The following is an 18,463-nucleotide window of genomic DNA, read 5'->3' as shown; positions in this document are numbered from 1 at the left end:
ATCGCAACAGAAAGACACGGACATCATCTCGAGCTGAAAGACGTAGAAGTGAAGGCTGGTTCAGTTTTGGAAGATGCAACGGACAGAAATATGTTGAAACCAGCACAGAAAGAGCTCCAAACACACACAGCAGAAAGGGAAATAAACACAGATGATCGACCGAAAGAGGGAGAATTTATCTCGGCGGTGCAAGCAGCAACGACAAATCCAAAAGAAGCAACGTCTACAATCGGAGTAATAAGCAAAGGGCCAAATCCTCCCACATCAAAATCGAATGAAAACATATCCACTGCTAAACTGGCCGTGTTTGCACATAAGCCAAACACGACAGAGCCCACAGGCAAACCCCAAACCCTTCAACTGACGGAAAATGACACCAAATTTACTGTGAAGCAACATAAAGTCTCCCCCGCCCGACCGCGACTGACCAAAGCTTCGGCCAAACCGCCGGCTACAACGGCCAGGACACCTTCAACGAGGCCAACGAAAAGCAAAAGAGGCAAAAACAGGACGAGTAAGAAGTCCAAGGAAAAGAAAAGGAAGAATGACAATAAAACCCCAAAACCACCAGAGAAGAAGAAGGAAATGACCCCACCGACACACTTTCCTTACTTCACGGACAACTACTGTCCACCTGAGTGTGCCTGCTATGGAAGGTAAGACGATGAGTAAGACTCATAATACAAGTAAATATGATTTTAGCGTCATCATTAGGTCACGTTTTCTTGCACTGAAATGATTAATCAGTCAATAGTTTTTAATCAGTCTGTTGTCATTTAAGTCACTGCATGCTACTTTCTCCGTTTCATACTATCAAACGTAATATTTTGGGAGTTTAAACACGGAACGAGCAACTAAAATGTCACATGAAGCTCTAAGAGCTGCTTTTGTAAATTTTCCCTGTATTCTGATATTTTATATACTAAAACAGATTAATCAAAACCAGCTTCATCATTAAAAAAAAAAAAGAAGCGTTAAACATTTACAAAAATACCTTTCTTTCCCTTTTTGCTTTGGAATTGGATTAGAAGGTCTGTACTATTATACTACAATAGTAATATTTATGGTAAATATGAAGGGTTTTGCCAGCAGCTGGTTAGCTCAGCTTGGCATAAAAACTGGAAACGGAGGGGAAAACCTCGCCCGATTATGTCCAAAAGGTTCGGAAATACAATATCACTTTAGGTGTGATGTCGTGTTGCTCCAATAGAGGGCGCTCGTGTCCTTTTGGACGTCAGCAAGAAGTTGACCGGTGTGTCGTTTAGGTACGAGGACGTGTTGTGGTGTTGGTCTAAGTGCGAACCATCGTGCAAGTAAGCCTCATTCTCTGAACGATGATAGTTGCAGCCCTTCTAGTGCAATGGAGACATGAAAAACAGAAGTGCAGGATCAGGAGCAACACTCTCAGGAGGATTTGGAGATGACCAATGTACAGTGTCTCATTCATCTCGTGTATTACTTTCCAGAGTGGTCCAGTGCTCGGACAAAAGTGTGGACAAGGTCCCTTACGGTATTCCCTATAATGCCCGCTACGTCCTCCTGATGAACAACCGCATCAACAGCATCCAGCTGGACTTGCTCAATGAGTACGTCTCCATGGAGTTCCTTGTGCTGAGCAACAATCGGCTCACAGACGGCGCCATAGAGGGAGCGTTTGAGGGGGTCCCAGCTCTGAAACGCCTCTACTTGGATAGGAATCTCCTCGAGAGCGTCCCGACCGATCTCCCGGTTTCTCTCGAGGAGCTTCGACTGGACAACAACCACGTGAAGGTGATGTCGGAGGCAGCGTGGGAACGCTGCCCGGGCCTCTTGGTTCTGAGCCTCAGCAACAACAGCTTGGGGAACGGATCTGAATCTCTTCCCGACGCGGCGCTCGCTCCGTTGCGCAACCTGCGCACTCTGAACCTGGATCACAACCGGCTGACCTCAGTACCTCGGGGGCTACCGCTGTCCATCAAGGAGCTCTACCTCAAAGGGAACCGCATTCAGCAGTTCCGCAGAGGGGCTTTCAACGGCACGTCGGGGCTGGTGGTGCTGGATCTGAGTGCCAACAGACTGACAAACAGGGGGCTCCTGAGGGATTCTCTTCTCAACGCAACACAATTGGAAAGCCTCAACTTGGAGGGAAACAGACTAAAACAGGTGCCGCGACACCTTCCTCTGTCACTTAAAACTCTAAATCTGGAGGGCAACCTCATATCCTCCATAAAGAGAGCGGCTTTCAGCGCATGGAAAAACTTGGAGCACCTGGGCCTGGCGAGGAACAAGATCTTCAGAGTGGCGCCGGGTGCGTTCGGGACGCTGCTCGTCCTGCACCAGTTGGACCTGTGCCACAACACCTTGCGCCAAGTCCCCAGACAGTTGCCTCACGGCTTGCACTCGGTAGCGCTGACCCACAACAAGATTCAGTCAGTTCCTCGCGATGCTTTCTGCTGGGGTAATAAAAGCACGAGTCTCAGCGGGCTCGTGCGAGTGCAGCTGGAACACAATGTCCTTGATATGGGGAGGCTGGATGCTCAGGCTTTCAGATGCTTACGGGGATTCCAGGTGGTGCACTTCTACTGAGCCGCTGAACTTTCAAAGGAAAAGATCAAGATGCTGCTTGGACTGTTTGCTGCACACACTTAAAAGAGTATTTTTTTTTTTTTTACATCATTTTATCCAAAAACCTGTGAAGGCCTCTCCTATTGCCATAAACCAATGGTGATACTGAACAACAATATTTATGGTGTGTGAAATTCAGTTCATTGTGCGTGACCCACCCAAGTCAAACGGACTGTTTTAAGACCCAAACGCTTTTACCCCGCCGCGCCTTGAGGGTGGGAGAACAATCCATCTGGAGCAGCCAAACAAAAAGGTGTCTCGAACCCAAATTATACGATTACTCAACCAGAATCTTTTATTGAGTTTTTTCATGACCACTTTCCAAAGCACAACAATTTAGATTCATTTTCAGGCAACATTTGGTTTCCATTAAATGCCGTAACTTACAAACACTGCAGAAACCTGCATGAGTAATCATATATAGATGTATTATACTGTATATATATATCGTTATTTTCATTGTGACTTTGTCCCTGCGCTCAGCGGTCAAAAGGTATCCGTGTTTCATTTGGCATTTAAGAGTACTCATAATGACACGGACAAGCTAGCACCTCACAAAAGTAGGTGCTTTGTTTCCTTTAGGTCTTCAGACAAAGTGACGTCATCCGCACAATTCATGCTGCCTATTTGTTAGTTAGATTTATCAAATGTCCTAAGCAATCAACACAGGGACACTCGGCAGTTTGTGGTTCTGTGGTACAGGTGGTTTCACGGAAAAAAGCTCAAGGGATGTTTATTCCTGAAATCATTTCTTTTCTCCACAGCAGGTTAAAATGAAACACTTTCCTGTGTATTTTGGAGCTCTTCTTTCTCAGGCTTCATCCTTGTTTGTGCTAACCTGGCTGCTAGTTATTGGAAAAGGGAAAATGCTTTTTAAGGAATTAACCGTCCGCGCTGAGATGCTGCAGTTTAAAAGTCAATTTCCACTGGTAGATAAATGGACACTGACCCCAATGTTTCACCATTTTTCCATAAACAAATCAGTCAAAGGTGTTTTTTTTGCTTGTAAACCACGTCTATGCAGTGGTGATTCATCTGGGGTGTTCACACCAGGACAAGAACATCATTAACTTCTAAACACTTTTGTAATGAAAATGGTTAGATGTATAAACAACATTTTGGGCGAAGGATGTGAGATTATGTGATGTCACGTTATATGAGATGTGCCAGAGGATTTTATTAACTAAGACTAGACTAACTTGTGTGTTTATAATGTTTTTGTTTTTCAAACCGTATATATATATATATATATATATATATATATATATATATCTGTGGCAGCTGCTCATGTTTTTTCCTAAAAAGCTCCCATACAGTAAAGTCTGTAAACATGCCAATACACTGTAAAAGATGTGGTTATAAAATATAAATATGCTTTTAACAAAATAGCCACTAGATGGCAATAATGTATAGGAAAATAGTTCTGATGAGGGCAGCCTCTGTTTCAAGTGTGTAAAATGTGATACAGAATATATCTAAATTTGGCTCAGATCCAGTTGCCAAATCGAAAAAGAAAACTGGTTTAAATGCATATGCTTCAGGAAGTTCGTCTTCTGGGTAAAAATGGTATATTTAAGGCTCACAGCACACTGAAAACTGTCTCTCTCTCTCACACACACACACACACACACACACACACACACACACACACACACACACACACACACACACACACACACACACACACACACACACACACACACACACACACACACACACACACATAGGCATGAGTCATAAGAAGGATTTTCACAGAGAAGCAAATATGTTTATGGACGACTTTTGCAATAAAGTGAGTTTCCAACTCGACCACAACCCTGGAAAAAATATACGTAAGAGTTGATAAATGAAGAGGGGGGCTTTTTTTCCTATACGAGGAAAGCAAGAAAGACGGCAAAAAAAAAAAAAAAAAAAATGGAGAAAAGACATTAGCCCACGTGGAGGTGCTTAGCACTTTTCTCTCTTTTCCTTCACTCTAATAAGTACACTCAGCAACGTGGCACTGCACCCATAGGGCCATGGGAAAGAAGAGCAGGAGGAGGGGTAGGGGGCGGGGGGCGAGAGGGAGGGCCGGGAGGAGGAGGAGGAGGAGGAGGAAGAGGAGGAGGAGAGGGTGAAGGAGAGGAGGGAGGGCTTGACGGATGGATCCAGGCTCCACTGGCTCAGCGCGTGTCCAGAAGGGAAGAGCTTTGGCTGGGGCAGGCAGCTCACCAGCACCTCCCTACGGTCCAGCAGGACCCTGACCCCGTATCACAACACCACGTCTACCTGGATCTACCGCAAACACTCCTCCTTTCTGTTTGTCTCTTCAGCCCTTTCTCTCCCTTTTTCCCTTCTGATTCCTGCAAGTTTTTTCTTTTTTTTTTCTTTTTTCTCTTGATCACCTTAAGAACAAATCAGTGCATCAATTCATACATACGTGCACACAGTACCTGCGAGCGCACTTGTTGTTTTTTTTTTGACAGTGGGTCTGGTGTACTTGTGTGGGAGTCGGATACGTAATGACCATGTGAACGGCTCCCTTGATGGAGTCTGAACCCATGTGCTCATTTAAGCAGTTTGGCAGATGGTTGAATGTATTTGTGTACCTCTGTATCCTGTGCTGGATTCTGTCTGATATTTAAGCTTATCCCAGCAGGAAGTATGCAGGATTAGTAGTAGTAGTGAGGGCACTTCCTCGCTGGCTTGCTGCCACTCTCTCTCTCTCTCTCTCAGGAAAGCCTGCTGAACTTCTGATTCTTTTGAACTCAGAAATGACTTAAAAGGCAGTGTGATTATACAACACTTGTCCCAAAACTATAAAACACCTATTAATCAACTCTTCGCCGTGGATGGAGATCACAGCCTCTTGGTATTATGTGGTTGGTTGTCTTTGCCTTACGCTGCAGCTTTAACAGAAAGCGCCTGTCTTTTCAGACCACCTTCTTTTCAAAGTAACATAATTTGCGATTGCGCTGGAATACGCAACATGCATGTCTAAAACTGCTGCAGCTGCAAATAAAAGAAAAAAGTTTGGAGTCCTTTGCTGACACGTTTATTAAGCTCCTGCAGCAATCAGGCCACGCAAAGAGAGAACAGGAAGACAAAAAAGAACAGAGGGAACAGGATATTAAACCACACCCTACATGTGATCCAGCCAGACGAACAGACAGACCGTCCGTCTGTCGTTCCCTCTGGCAAATTCGTAAAACTTGGAGGCCACCTTCTTATGATGCATAAAAAAGAGCTGGCAATTCGTTATTTTGGTCATTTTCTGGCCTGTATCGATGTCTCGTAAATTCAAATGCTTTAAGTTTTATGTATAAAGTTTCAAGAGCTACAGCAAGAATTTTATAGAATACATATAAATGAAGTGAAGCAGAGGATGTGTTTCAGCGTCGGTTGAGATTGACAGCACATCATTTGTGGCTGGCCTTTTTCACATACAGTAATTGAATGCAGTTGTAAGAAAGACACAGAGATGCAGCTTCGCCGTATAGCGATGCTCGTGTGTGTCTCTCTTTTTCTCCCTCTCTCTCTTGTGCACACACACACACACACACACACACACACACACACACACACACACACACACACACACACACACACACACACACACACACACACACACACACACACACAGCCTTACTGTACGGTACCATGAAAAATGCATTCATCCTTTAAGCCCGACCCAAAGTCTCAACTCCATTCTGTCCACTACGTTAACATTAAGCCTTAAATCATAGAAGAGTCTAATCTTAACTCTAACCTTAAGACCAAACTCTGCAGAAGAGATCGACCACCATAACCCCAATCGTGACTCTCAAGTCTCAGGCGGATAGAAAAGTCCTTGTGAGGGGTTAAAAAGGTTGGCCGGCCAGGGTGCTGTTTCAAGAGTGAAAGGAAGGTGGCGCTTGAGTTAGCGTGGAGGAGAGGATGATATGAAGAAGGGCAGAAGGAAAAGAGGGAGGGGAGAATGTGAGGGAGGAGGGGAAAGCAAGAGAAACCATGGGAGCCAGAGGGACCTCTCGACATGCACACACATACAGCCCATCATATGCTTCTGGCTTGGACCTGCACTGACAACGCGCGCGCGCGCACACACACACACACACACACACACACACACACACACACACACACACACACACACACACACACACACACACACACACACACACACACACACACACACACACGCAAACTAATCGCAGATTTTGCACTCGTTCAAGCACGAGCACATATGCAGAATGGACCGCCACGTATCGTAAGATTTTACAGTTCTTGCATATACAAATCTACTCGCACTCACTTTTAATAAAGACATTCAGTGCACTCGCTGACACATACAGTAGATGCACGCACACCGTGCACATATGTTATTCAAGGGCTCCACCAGGGGGCCTGTGAATGTGCATCTTCTGGAGAAAGGATAGCGCATCATCAGAGCACAAGAGTCTTTTCTGGTTACGATCCCAAACACACTCAAATCAGCCACATAGATGGAGATGGATGAAGTATAATATTCATCAGCTAGTTATTTAGAGAAAGCAAAGAGTGGCTTGGAGGGAAGGAGGGAGGGAGGGAGACTCGAGAGATGTCACATTTTAAATGAGAAATCCTTTACTTTGCCAGAACCCCTAAATGGAAATCATTCTGTTTTCCTTTCTTGGTTCCCACTGAAAATATTGCTTACCGTTATCTTAATTCATTTTAATATTCAGAGTGATTGTAAACTTCAGCCTAAGTCATCTGACAGCCACAGGAGACTTCAAACGTCAAAGCAACTAAATGGAAAATGATTTGCAAGGTTACAGGAAGCAATGAAATATTGATATTCATTTTCAACCTGTTTGTGTTCAGGAAATAAATGTACAATAGTCAGACCTGCCAAGTCAGGAATACCGTTTAGACTTGTTCACACGTTCCACCTGGAATGCTGGATGGCAATTAATTTTTACATAAAATAATCAAGCCGCCTCCTCACAGCCTCCTAGCATTAAATCTGATGGTTGTTTACCATTAAGTCAATATCTGTTTAGCTTTCAAACACGTTTTCCTGCTGTTGACCGTTTGTTTGAGGCTGTTTGCACAAGGACTCCTGCAAATAGCAATTACTGAATGTGCATGGAGCCAGCCGGGGGTCTCTGATCTCTGAGGATAACTTTGATCCTTTCCTCTCTTTTATCTGCACCAGTCATTAGAGCATATTATACAGTACGTATGCTTTATCTTTCCATTACAACTCCTATATTCTCCTTGTGTTGTTAAATTGGTCCATATATATTTACCCTCAGCATTAAGGTGGAAACTGCAGTGACCTGTATTGTTGTTCAGTTTCCAAGTTGTTAGCTTTTTAAAAAAAGAATCTTAAATCACACGGACTTTCCTCTAAATCCAGGTTTTAGAGCCAATCAAAGCAGTGTGTTTGCTGTTAACTTATTTTGAAATGATTTGATACTTAGTTTGGAGATTGTTAAACACTGTAACCTTCATTTTTGTCAATCAAAGAATTTTCAATGCAAAAATAATCTGCTGTTTTAATCCCACAGGAAATCCCAGAACTGGTTAAGGAGCTGTTAATCAGACAGATAGTCCACAAGTCTTCGGACAAACCAATCGAACTCTCCGTATGTGCCACCCTTACTCCTATACATACATCTTATGCAGATGATACTGTCCTAGTTTGCTCAATTTCCATCTTAGGACATTATTTCTTTCATCCTGTCATGTGAAACTCTTGATAGGACAACACTAGCACTGACTGCGACAACAAGCCATCCTGTTCTGTGTCCACACAAAGACTTGGTTGTCCCAGATCAGTCATGTAATTATTGACACAAGTAATTGTGCTTGCTTTTGTATCACTAGTGATTATTTATTCATCTACAGAGACTTTGCCGGAAAATTGCTCTTTTATATTCCATATGATCCAAACTTTACTCACCCCAATAATTTTCTGATGCGTCATTAAGACAATACAACTGACTAAAAGCAAGTGCTTTGTCTTTTTCCAAAGCCTGCAAATACACCTAATTATAAAACCTATCCCTTAGTCACTTCCAGGTGACAACTGTTTATTATTGTTTGCCTGCAGTTTTATAAGCAATTATGTCACTTTATCTTTAGGCAGTGCCTACCGTTGGAACTTTGAAGTTCTGTACCGAGTTGAGGTGTCGGCCCATTTTCACTGAAAATCCACATGAAATGTTTGTCCAGTCTGAACAGAACTCTTTTTTTGTTTTTTTGTTTTTTCTTTTCTGATTTGATCGTTTGCTCTGCATTACAAAGGTTAATCTTTTCTACTACCTTTCAGAAAATTCCCGGCTTTACACTGGCAGGCCGGTGAAACTGAAAAGCCCCTAAGCCGTCAGGTGTCCACCAAAACGGGATGGAAACAAGTCAAAACCACAGACAGGCTTTAATGGCATTCCACTTGGTGCTTGTAATACATTTCATAGGGTTTGTTAATTAACTGGCTTTACGTAACTCCTATTAAGGAAAAGTACTTTGTTCTAATCATCGAATAAAATATCACCATCGACCCATGACATCTGAATGAGCGCCTTTTTGCTGATCATTATTCGCTCTGCACGCCATTGGCAATTCAGGTGTTCCTATGTGACTCCTTTTTTTTGTGTGCGTCTTGAACCATCTGTCTGCCCCGGGCACTTGACACGCAAAAACTATAAAACCAGGTCACCCACAGGAAGCACTTCTCCCGTTCCCCCAGCTTCTTGTGTTGGCTGTTACCATGGCAGAGTCTAGACGGGTTTGCATGAAGCAAATCAGGTCAGTCATAACAAAACGGTGTTGAAAGAACCTAAAAACATTGGGTAAAACGAGTCAAACAGTGAAAGCAGGAACTTTAAATAAATAAGGATTTTTCAGATGTGCACGTCTGCCGAGACAACTAGAACACAGGGTTTTCCATGCTAAGCAGTAGACGTTACCTAAGCAATCGTTTCCCCCCCACTTCCATTTTACTGATGTCTGTTTTGAATGTCAATGAGCAGAAAGTTAGGCAGACAAAGCCAGTTGAGTTATGAAAGAGAACGCAGGGAAAGAACTGCTAAGAACTCTCCCAAGGTCACGAGGTAACATTTTTCAGGACCTTAACCAGCACCACATTACATGACCTAAAATATAACACAAGTGCTTGTCAACAAATCACCAGAACACCACAAATCACTCCCGTCACCTATAGCACTGAAACCTCTGACATGAGAGCTGGCTCCACTTCCTGTTTTGCCTCTAATTTTGACAAGCTGTAAAGTGAATTAGTAGCACTGGCAACGCGACGGCAAATTAGAGGTGATTTCTTTCTCTGATCGCAGCGGGTATTACACGGCTTTAATGTGAGCAGTCGCGGGATGTGACGCAGGCTGAGGAAAGTGGAGGGACCGAAGGCACGGGCGACGGGATGCTTTGATGACAGGAAAGACAAGTCTAAACACCAGATGATCTGATACCGAGAGCGGCGGCGCGATATTTACGGACACGCTCTGCCGTTTCAACATGGAGTTTGTCCAAAACGTTGTCACGGCTAATTTATTTCCATCACCAACTTGAATGAGTCTGACAAACTAGAGCCTCTGATTTTATCAGTGTGACAGCAAAATTAGTCGGCTGGTTCACAGTATTCAATTCTTATTACTAATGACAGACGTGGCAGAAGTAAAAAAAAAAAACAGGACTTGAGGAAACGGTGCAATTAAAAAGAAATCATCTGAATGGTTTCATTTCTGTAACTCCAGGTGACTTCATCCAGTGTTGTGTGTGTTATCCGATTTGGCAGCACCACGCTAGGGGTTTTGTAACGCTATACTTTGGTACTAAATCGATAGTTTTGCAGGTATTTAAATACAATTTTTACTTTTGAGCCAATGATGAAAAGTCAAAGATCACCAAAATTATTACTACTCATCCTCAGTGAAATGCACCAAATTTCACACCAATTCAACACATTTTCTTGTTGACATTACACTTAAAATCTCAAAATAATTAAGGCTGAATTTAGTAGTTTTTATTCTTAGCAGATCACGAATGGCTGTGCCAAATTTCATGTCAATAGTTTTTGACATTTCAGTTTCGACAACTGTCGCTACAGCTGGCATAGAGCAGCATAGCTAAAAGATTTGTCTGATTTGGCCTAAATTATTTTAAAACGGTTCACGGTACATTGCTTTTAACAACAACAAAAATTATTTTATAATATTTTTTCCTCAAGTAAAACGTCTGTGGCAGATTCTCCTGCTGCATCATCAGAGACATGAAAAACAAAAGTATGATGAGGAATATTTAAGACACCGTTCCTTCTGCCGGCACAGAGTCTGACATCAACGGGGAACTTTTAGTAATTTGGTGTAAAGAAACGATAAAAGGTTTGTTTTTATTTTATTTAGGTGGCTTCAGTTATATATAAAAAAAAAATGAAATAGTTAGTGAACATTTCTTCCAGTTTCTTGTTTTTAACTCCTAACTATGTTTTATACTTGACACTGTAACCCTGGCTGCAAACATTTATGGCGATTTTAATTTCCTCTTCAAAGATTCACTACTCTTGCTGCATCAGCGGGAATGAAGCAATACTTGGCAAAAACATAATACATCTCACTCTTCATCAGGGAGGAAAAGTTTCCAGAAAGGAGAAGTTGGGAGAAAGAAACCAGATGCATCAAATTTGTGACATCTAACTTGGACACGAAGCTGGACCAGTGAGTGATATCCCACACAAAGTTATTCATGAGTTAACTTTATCTAGTTAAGTTCTCACACTCTTTCTATAAAGGAGCACAAATCAGTGCGGTTATAATGTGTTTCAATGCAAAAAAAAAAAAAGAAGTTATATTCTAATTTAAGGAAACAAATTGACCCGCTAAAAAACAATATATAGATATTTCTGTTCACATAACAAAATATCATTACTGGCAATGATAGTAAATAAGTCACTGATATGTCTGCTTTACTTTAAGATGATTACATTGTACGGCATTAGAGATACACACTAATCGAAGGGATACCCCTAATTCACCCAAATAGGTTCCAAATACAGAGTCTACGGAAAAAAGCAAACAGATCATAAAAACTTGCGGGACTCCAGTTACTGTGCATTTTCAAAAAGGATTTATGAACCCGCCGGCTGTTTGTGCCAAGTGTTGTGAAATTGTGACCCGTTGCCAAACATTTTAGTTGTACAACAGTTCGCTGATACTGAGTGTTATTTAAATCAGATATTTCATCCGTGTTTTGTGTGAAATTGCTACAGCCAAGTTCAACATCTGCCCATTTTCCCATTCCAGGGTCATCAAAGTGTCTGAAAAGAAGGAAAGCTTCAGATGGATTATGGGAAAAAAAAACAGTGGGTGACCTAGATGTCTTACATCTCACACCAGTGAATCATTGGATTTTCTTGAAAGTGACTGCGGTTCAGATCCGGATATTTACAGTTCGGAGAGTGTTACTTAGATTGTGTAATTGAGAGACTTAAAAAAAAAAAGTAATACACTCTTGTTGTAATACTGATAAAAAGAGCTGTTGTAAAGAATATATCATCTGGTCTCAAACTTGCCAAACTTATTACAGAGCGATTATACAACAGTTCTCACTAAATCAGTAACGCCTCTATTAACAAATCCATTTGACCTGCATTTGTAAAATTCCCTCAATTATTTTTTTAATGTTCCAATATAAGACCATGTAAATTTGAGAGCGCTGATTTCAAGAACATGGTGTACACCACGATATTTCTGAGGTCCTAATCATTTAACTTTTCAAGTTAAGACTATGTGTGTGTTTATAACGATCCCAAGGCTTGTTTGGCAACCGAGCATGTTTTTGGTTTTACCACCTTTTGTACATTTCCCAATTTCCTTGGATATTAAATCAAAACCCGATGTTCTCTGACTCAGCTCCACTGCCATCCATTACCTCTAAACTCTAAAGGGCTCTCACAATGCCGACATCTGAGCGAAGATGACTGCTAGATTGTGTAGCATGTAACAGGAGAAGAACCTTTAATAGTTACAAAAATGATACTTGCTTTTAATCATGACAAATGTTTTTTCAATTATCTTCTTGCATTTTGTTGCATTGCAGAGGTGCTTCACAGCAAAACAGGCCTTCATGCTTCCAGGGTTACAAATAGAGATAGTTTTAAGTTAGAAAAGTGATCTTCATCTCTGTTTTCGTGTCATCTTTCCCATCAGTTGAAGACTTCAGACACTGCAAAGCAACGCAAACCTGGATGTGAAAATGTGAAGTATGTGGAAAGAATGGGGGCAGACTCTAGAGTAAACTTAGACTGATCCAAGAGCAACTGAATGATCCTCCAGCCTGCTGCTCTTTTAAGAGCTAAAATATCCAGATTCAACCAGTCAGGCAAAGGGTCTGGATCAAAAATGCTGGGCCCAATAAGTACAATATTGGACCTAGTCACTGGCACTCGACCCTCTAATTCCCTGCCACACATTGGCTGCTACAGCAACAGGGAGGTGGTCAGAGATGGCCACTCCAAGAATATTTAATTTCGTCTCACACTGAAATACGCATGGTCTTTTTATTTTTATTTTTTTGAAGTTCTGGAGTGCTCGCAGCCCTTTGGAAAGCTGCATGAGAATGCTGGAGAAAAGTTTGACCACATCTCATCCGTTCCATGCGAAGCCAGTCTGCCATTAACCACAGATAAATTATCAAGAGTCTGGGAGGGAACAGATGTGGCCAACACCTAATTGGATCCACCAACATGCTCTCCGTCTGCTAACCCTCCCCCCCCCTCTTGTACCGCCTTGTCCGACTACTCCATCCGTCCAACAGAAGCTTTACTTTCTCCTCTGCATCATTGTTTTGAAGCTGACCTGAACATGTGTCTTGCACATGACAACTACTCGAGAGCATTTTCCATCTTTGAGCGAGTGCTCCCCGTACAAAATGTTCCTGCTACCTGAAATGCAATCGCGTGGAATATGCAGAGTTTCTACAAATCCTATTTCTTCACCAATGGGATTTTTGGAATTTTTGAATGTGGATGCATGCGAAGCGATAAAGTGAGATAGGATGCGGCTTCAGAGTTATGCTGTGATGTCAATGTGGGACTGGGAGTGAAATGTAAGCATGCCATATCACATAAAAACAGAGGGAAGGAAGAGTCCTCCCTCTTTTACCAAGATATTAGGACATGACTTCGTTTTCTCGGCTGTGGTGTAAGGAATTAACAATAAATATTCATTTTAGTTGCAGATGTAGCTAATAACAAAGACAAGTGTCTCCTTTGTGTGTTTTTGTTCACCGTCTCCCCCCTCCACCAGTCATGTGCGGTTCTGTAACAACCGGCAGGTTTCTACCACACACACATACCGACGAAATAAACTTAAAAAGCTAAAAAGGGAAGTTGGACTGCTGTTCTTCTGGCACACTAAATGATAAATGTGGATGGAGCAGTAAAGGCTTTCTCAGGATACAAACATTACCATCAGTCTATCTTCCTGTCGTTCTGGCTGGAAACAGCCCTCCAACGGATACAAAGGAAGCGTTTTGTCTGGTAAGGAGAGGCAAAACACTTCCTCTCTGTTTAGTTAGGACCCACGTCGAATACCTAAAAGTCATAAGCCCTAAATTCACGGTGAAGAAAGATGGCTGACCTTCGACTCACCAAAAGCTCTGACACATGCTGCTCCTGCCAAAGCTGGGTGTGGACACTGTCATGGCTTACAAGGAACTATGTAGGCCAGAGGTACCACATCGAAGTTTTTTTTCATATGGACATGTCTGAACAAGAGGTAGGTGAAGAAGAGTTTGACATTTTTTTTTAGACATTATTCTGTGACAGAAAGACTCTGCGGATGAAGAGCCGCAAGCACAAAAAAAATGGAAATTATATTCACATTTGATGATATCAGCTGATTTGTTCTTTCCCTGTAATTGTGCCCTGTTCCAAATGCACTGACAGTCATGAAGGTCTATGAATAGATTGAGACAGTTCCCATGCTGTGGTAAAATGGTTCAAGATGTTTGGTAAGAATTTTCCAGTGGATCTGTTGAGAAATATTTTAGCCAAATGTACCAATTGCCCTGCCAAGTCAGTGATAAATTGAATAAGGCCGGCAGAGCTCCGCTTGCATTAATCAGGCAGGAGAATTTAGTAGTGGAGCGTGCACACACACACACACACACACACACACACACACACACACACACACACACACACACACACACACACACACACACACACACACACACACACACACACACACACACACACAGAAACCCAAGATCAACGTTCACAGTGAAACAGCAAAGTCTAGGCCGAAAAAACTGGAGGCATCTCAAAGAGTCCTGACTGCATCCTTGATTGAAATCTATCTGGAAACGTTGGCTGCTGTGGATCTAATTTCTGCAAAACTACAGGGGAAAAAAGGAGGAGAAACAAGAAAAGGGGATCTATTGTGGACATGAATATGCTAGAAGAAATTGTGGTTTCCTAATTTCTACTATGCCTCCCTGATATCAAAATACAATAATACCAAAGGACATCAAATGGACCAGCTGCAAATTTAAAGGACTAGTTTGACATTTTGGAAAATGCACTACTTTGCTTTCTTGCCGATAGTTATAATAAAAGATTAATACCACTCCCATGTCTGTTTGCTACATACGAGCTTAGGGCCAGCATTCAATTAGCTCAGCTTCGCATACTGACGGCATGATTTCTTGACCAGGTGCAACGTCTCTACACGTTGCCCGGCAACCACAGTAAGAGTCTCAGAAGTAGCAATGAAATATTCCCATTAAAATAAACAACAAGATATGACATGTTAACTCATGAGCTTTTGAGCTGTTGGCAGGGGGATTTATATGTGCTAAGATAACAATCTGCTGGCAGTGGCTTCATATTTACCAAATCTTCTCATCCAAGTCTACGCAACAACACAAATAAGTGGTCTACCCATAATGTTGATCTATTCTTTTCATTTTTTTTTTAAAAGTTTTTAAACAAAAATAAACCCAAACTTGAGCAATAAAATGTTTGTACTATCTTATCTTGAGGGTGAGGTGACTCTGATGTGTACTTGACGGGGATACTGTGTTGGTTTCTATTTTCATTACGATCCTTTGTTTACATCCATCTTGGAGAAAAACATTCTTTTGCTAATTACATCAGCCTCCTGCTGCGTTTCATCAGAATCCCTTTCCAAATAAATAAAGAGTTCTTCTGCCGTTCTTCACATTCGGGAACATTTTCCTTTCGTCTTTTTTAACAGCATGTTTGTAATCCATGTCCTCAACTCTCTGGCGATGTGCTGTTGCTGAAGGCACTGTGGGTATTTTATCTTATGCTCTATTTGTGCTATGCTGAAAAATACTGAAGATATTTTACAATTTTAAGAAACAACTGATTAACCTATCACAATAACATCTGCACAGGCCCGACTGGACTAATCTCTGTTGGACTGGTGCATTAGATATTGCTTAATGCTAACATCCACGAGTGTGCGCATCAACATCCGTTTATCTCGTTATTTGGCAGCTGCGTCTTTCTCCAAAGTAACAGGGTTGACTGACGAGTCCAAATGGACACCAGCTCATTACATATTATTGTAATTTCTGCGTTATTAGTCGAGGGATTTTTTTTAAATTTATTTTTTAAATCCTTGATGACTTCATTCACTCTCCCGCCACTAAGTCTCTCTTTTCCAAACGTCGTCACTCCATTAGTGCTCTTTATGTCCACAAACACTCTCTCCGAGGTACGCATTGTCAGTCAGAGACAAACCGGTCCTTGTTAGAGGATGATCGTCTCTGCCATGCTGAGCGGACGATGCCACGGCAGGTTTTGGCTGGTGATGTCTTTCCCAGGCAGACACTTTCTGCTTCGGGCCGGCCAAATGACACCCGAGAGCCTTGGATCGCCTGGTGAAGACATCACCCATTTTACAGCCAGTCTGAATGTTTCCACTCAGGCACTCATAGTCTGACTGTTTTCCAAAGGAAAATGGCGTAAATCTGCATTCACTGTAAATAAATACTGCGTTCACACAAAAGAAGGTGTGGCTACATGTGAGGAAGTGTCACAGTGAGACAAAGAGAGACAACCTAAATGTACTGCATGAGGGGACGTCTTTCACCTCCAATCAGGCGCACTTTTGTTATTACGTGAAGCGTTGTTTGTGGTTGGAGTTGAAGTTACCTCAAAACACACCTGGGGAAAATATTATAAATCAGTCAGATTGATCCCAGACCAAATGCTTTTTGATATGGAACCTTGAGCCGAACCAAGCTTTGCTTTAGAAATGCCATTCCTGCATTTACTGCCTCAGTATTCCTTTCCATGCTCAAGACGTTGCATGACAGCTTTTGTGAACTGAAAAGTTAAGACAGATTCACCAGGTCTCGAAACAAAAAATGACAGGGCAATTTGAGCAGATGGTGCAGAAAGGACTGGGCACTCCCTTCAATTTGACTTGGGCGGACATCAAACTGGGCCGTCGGCTGTTTCATGTTTTAGAGAGCAAGTTCGAAAAGGTCAAGGGGTAAAAAAAAACCAAATTGTATAGGGGTTGTAGTTATGTTGAATATGTTAACTCATTATTAAATGATTCCTTTTGGCAGAACGCGGGGTGTCACAGCTGGATCACTGCAGCCACACCACGCGCCATCTCACTATTCGGATTTGGCTGATGGTTTAAAGGCGTTCGCATTCCTATTCGCTTTATATGCACTTGTTTTTTGCCTCCTGCTGCAGTTCATTCACCCGTCTTCAATTTTATGCCAAAAGGGGATTATTTAGAGTTCTTTGGATGCCAAATTTGTATCTCATGCGGAGATGAACTGCCTCAGGAAGTCTAACTGATTTCCATCTGTATTCGATTCGTGACTTGAGTGTTTGTCAGAATCTGCCCCGTTTAAATGACTCAACCCACCCTTGCAAAGTGCTGACTCAGGAGCGGCTTTTTCACATTTTTAATGTCCTATCAAAGCGGATTATTGCAACATCCCAATGAGATTGTACAAATCATGAAATTCGATTTCTTAAAGAAATTACGATTTTGTAACGTGTTGAAATACTGAATGCATTATATTCAGATCCTTACGCTCTCAATATATAAAGTCAAGATATCCCCTGCTAATGTGGACAGAGTTGTCTGTATTTTACAAATCATGCATCACATGCAATGCTGTGAAAGGTTCCACCTCCATGGTTTCATTTCGGTCTTTCAGGCACAACTCGGTGATGAATTTCCACCACAGATGTTGTTAAGTTGTGTCTTCTGACTCAACAACGAAAAAAAAAAAAAAAAAAAAAAACGTTTCCAAGGCCCTTTAAACTCGGATGCCTTTAGGTTCTCCAGTCTTGTACAACATTAATGATGGCACATCCAATAAAACTGTCACACAGACACACTAGCATGTAGTATTTGGCACATACAGTGTTTTAGGGGATCATCAGTAACCGTAAATGCAGCGCAGTGTTCACACTACACTCTGTTTTCTTTCCATGACATCTAATTTGAAGATTGGAGGAAAACGCAGATATGTATATCTCAAAGCTCCGTCGACCGAAAAGCTTGGCAGCTAACATATCTGTTTAAACCCGAACGGCTCTGGAAGGGTCACACTCGCTCTGCTGGCAGACAAGAGAGCCGTTTGGCTGCTTACCTCGGCCCAGTAAATCAGAAACAGACTGAAATGGAAAGAAAGAAAAATGCCCACCAAACATATCCAGGACCAAGCAAGAGATTAATGAAGAGTCAGACGCACAGTGAACATTTGTACTTCAAGCGACGAATGGCACAGGAATTAACTAAATGGATGAACAGAGTTGCATCCACTGCGGATTTGATCAGTAATGAGAAAGTTATGTTGCCCCACAATGAAAGGAGTA

The 18,463-nt window shown here is 42.0% G+C and overlaps 1 protein-coding gene across 1 annotated transcript; it reads left to right on the top strand.

Moving 5' to 3' along the window:
* The first annotated feature begins 413 nt into the window (after positions 1–413).
* Positions 414–2,565, top strand: LOC138631058 (podocan). Its single transcript, XM_069715780.1, has 2 exons — positions 414–656; positions 1,467–2,565. The coding sequence occupies exons 1-2, from the start codon at positions 586–588 to the stop codon at positions 2,563–2,565; spliced, it is 1,170 nt and encodes a 389-aa protein (XP_069571881.1). The 5' UTR covers positions 414–585.
* The last annotated feature ends 15,898 nt before the right edge of the window (positions 2,566–18,463 follow it).

This window comes from Brachyistius frenatus, unplaced genomic scaffold, assembly GCF_029030835.1.
Source record: "Brachyistius frenatus isolate BFR_SWC_R1_liver_20210118 unplaced genomic scaffold, ASM2903083v1 Contig_148, whole genome shotgun sequence".
Taxonomy (NCBI): Eukaryota; Metazoa; Chordata; class Actinopteri; family Embiotocidae; genus Brachyistius; species Brachyistius frenatus.
The sequence above is the reverse complement of the archived record's forward strand: the minus strand, read 5'-3'. Positions and strand labels throughout refer to the sequence as shown.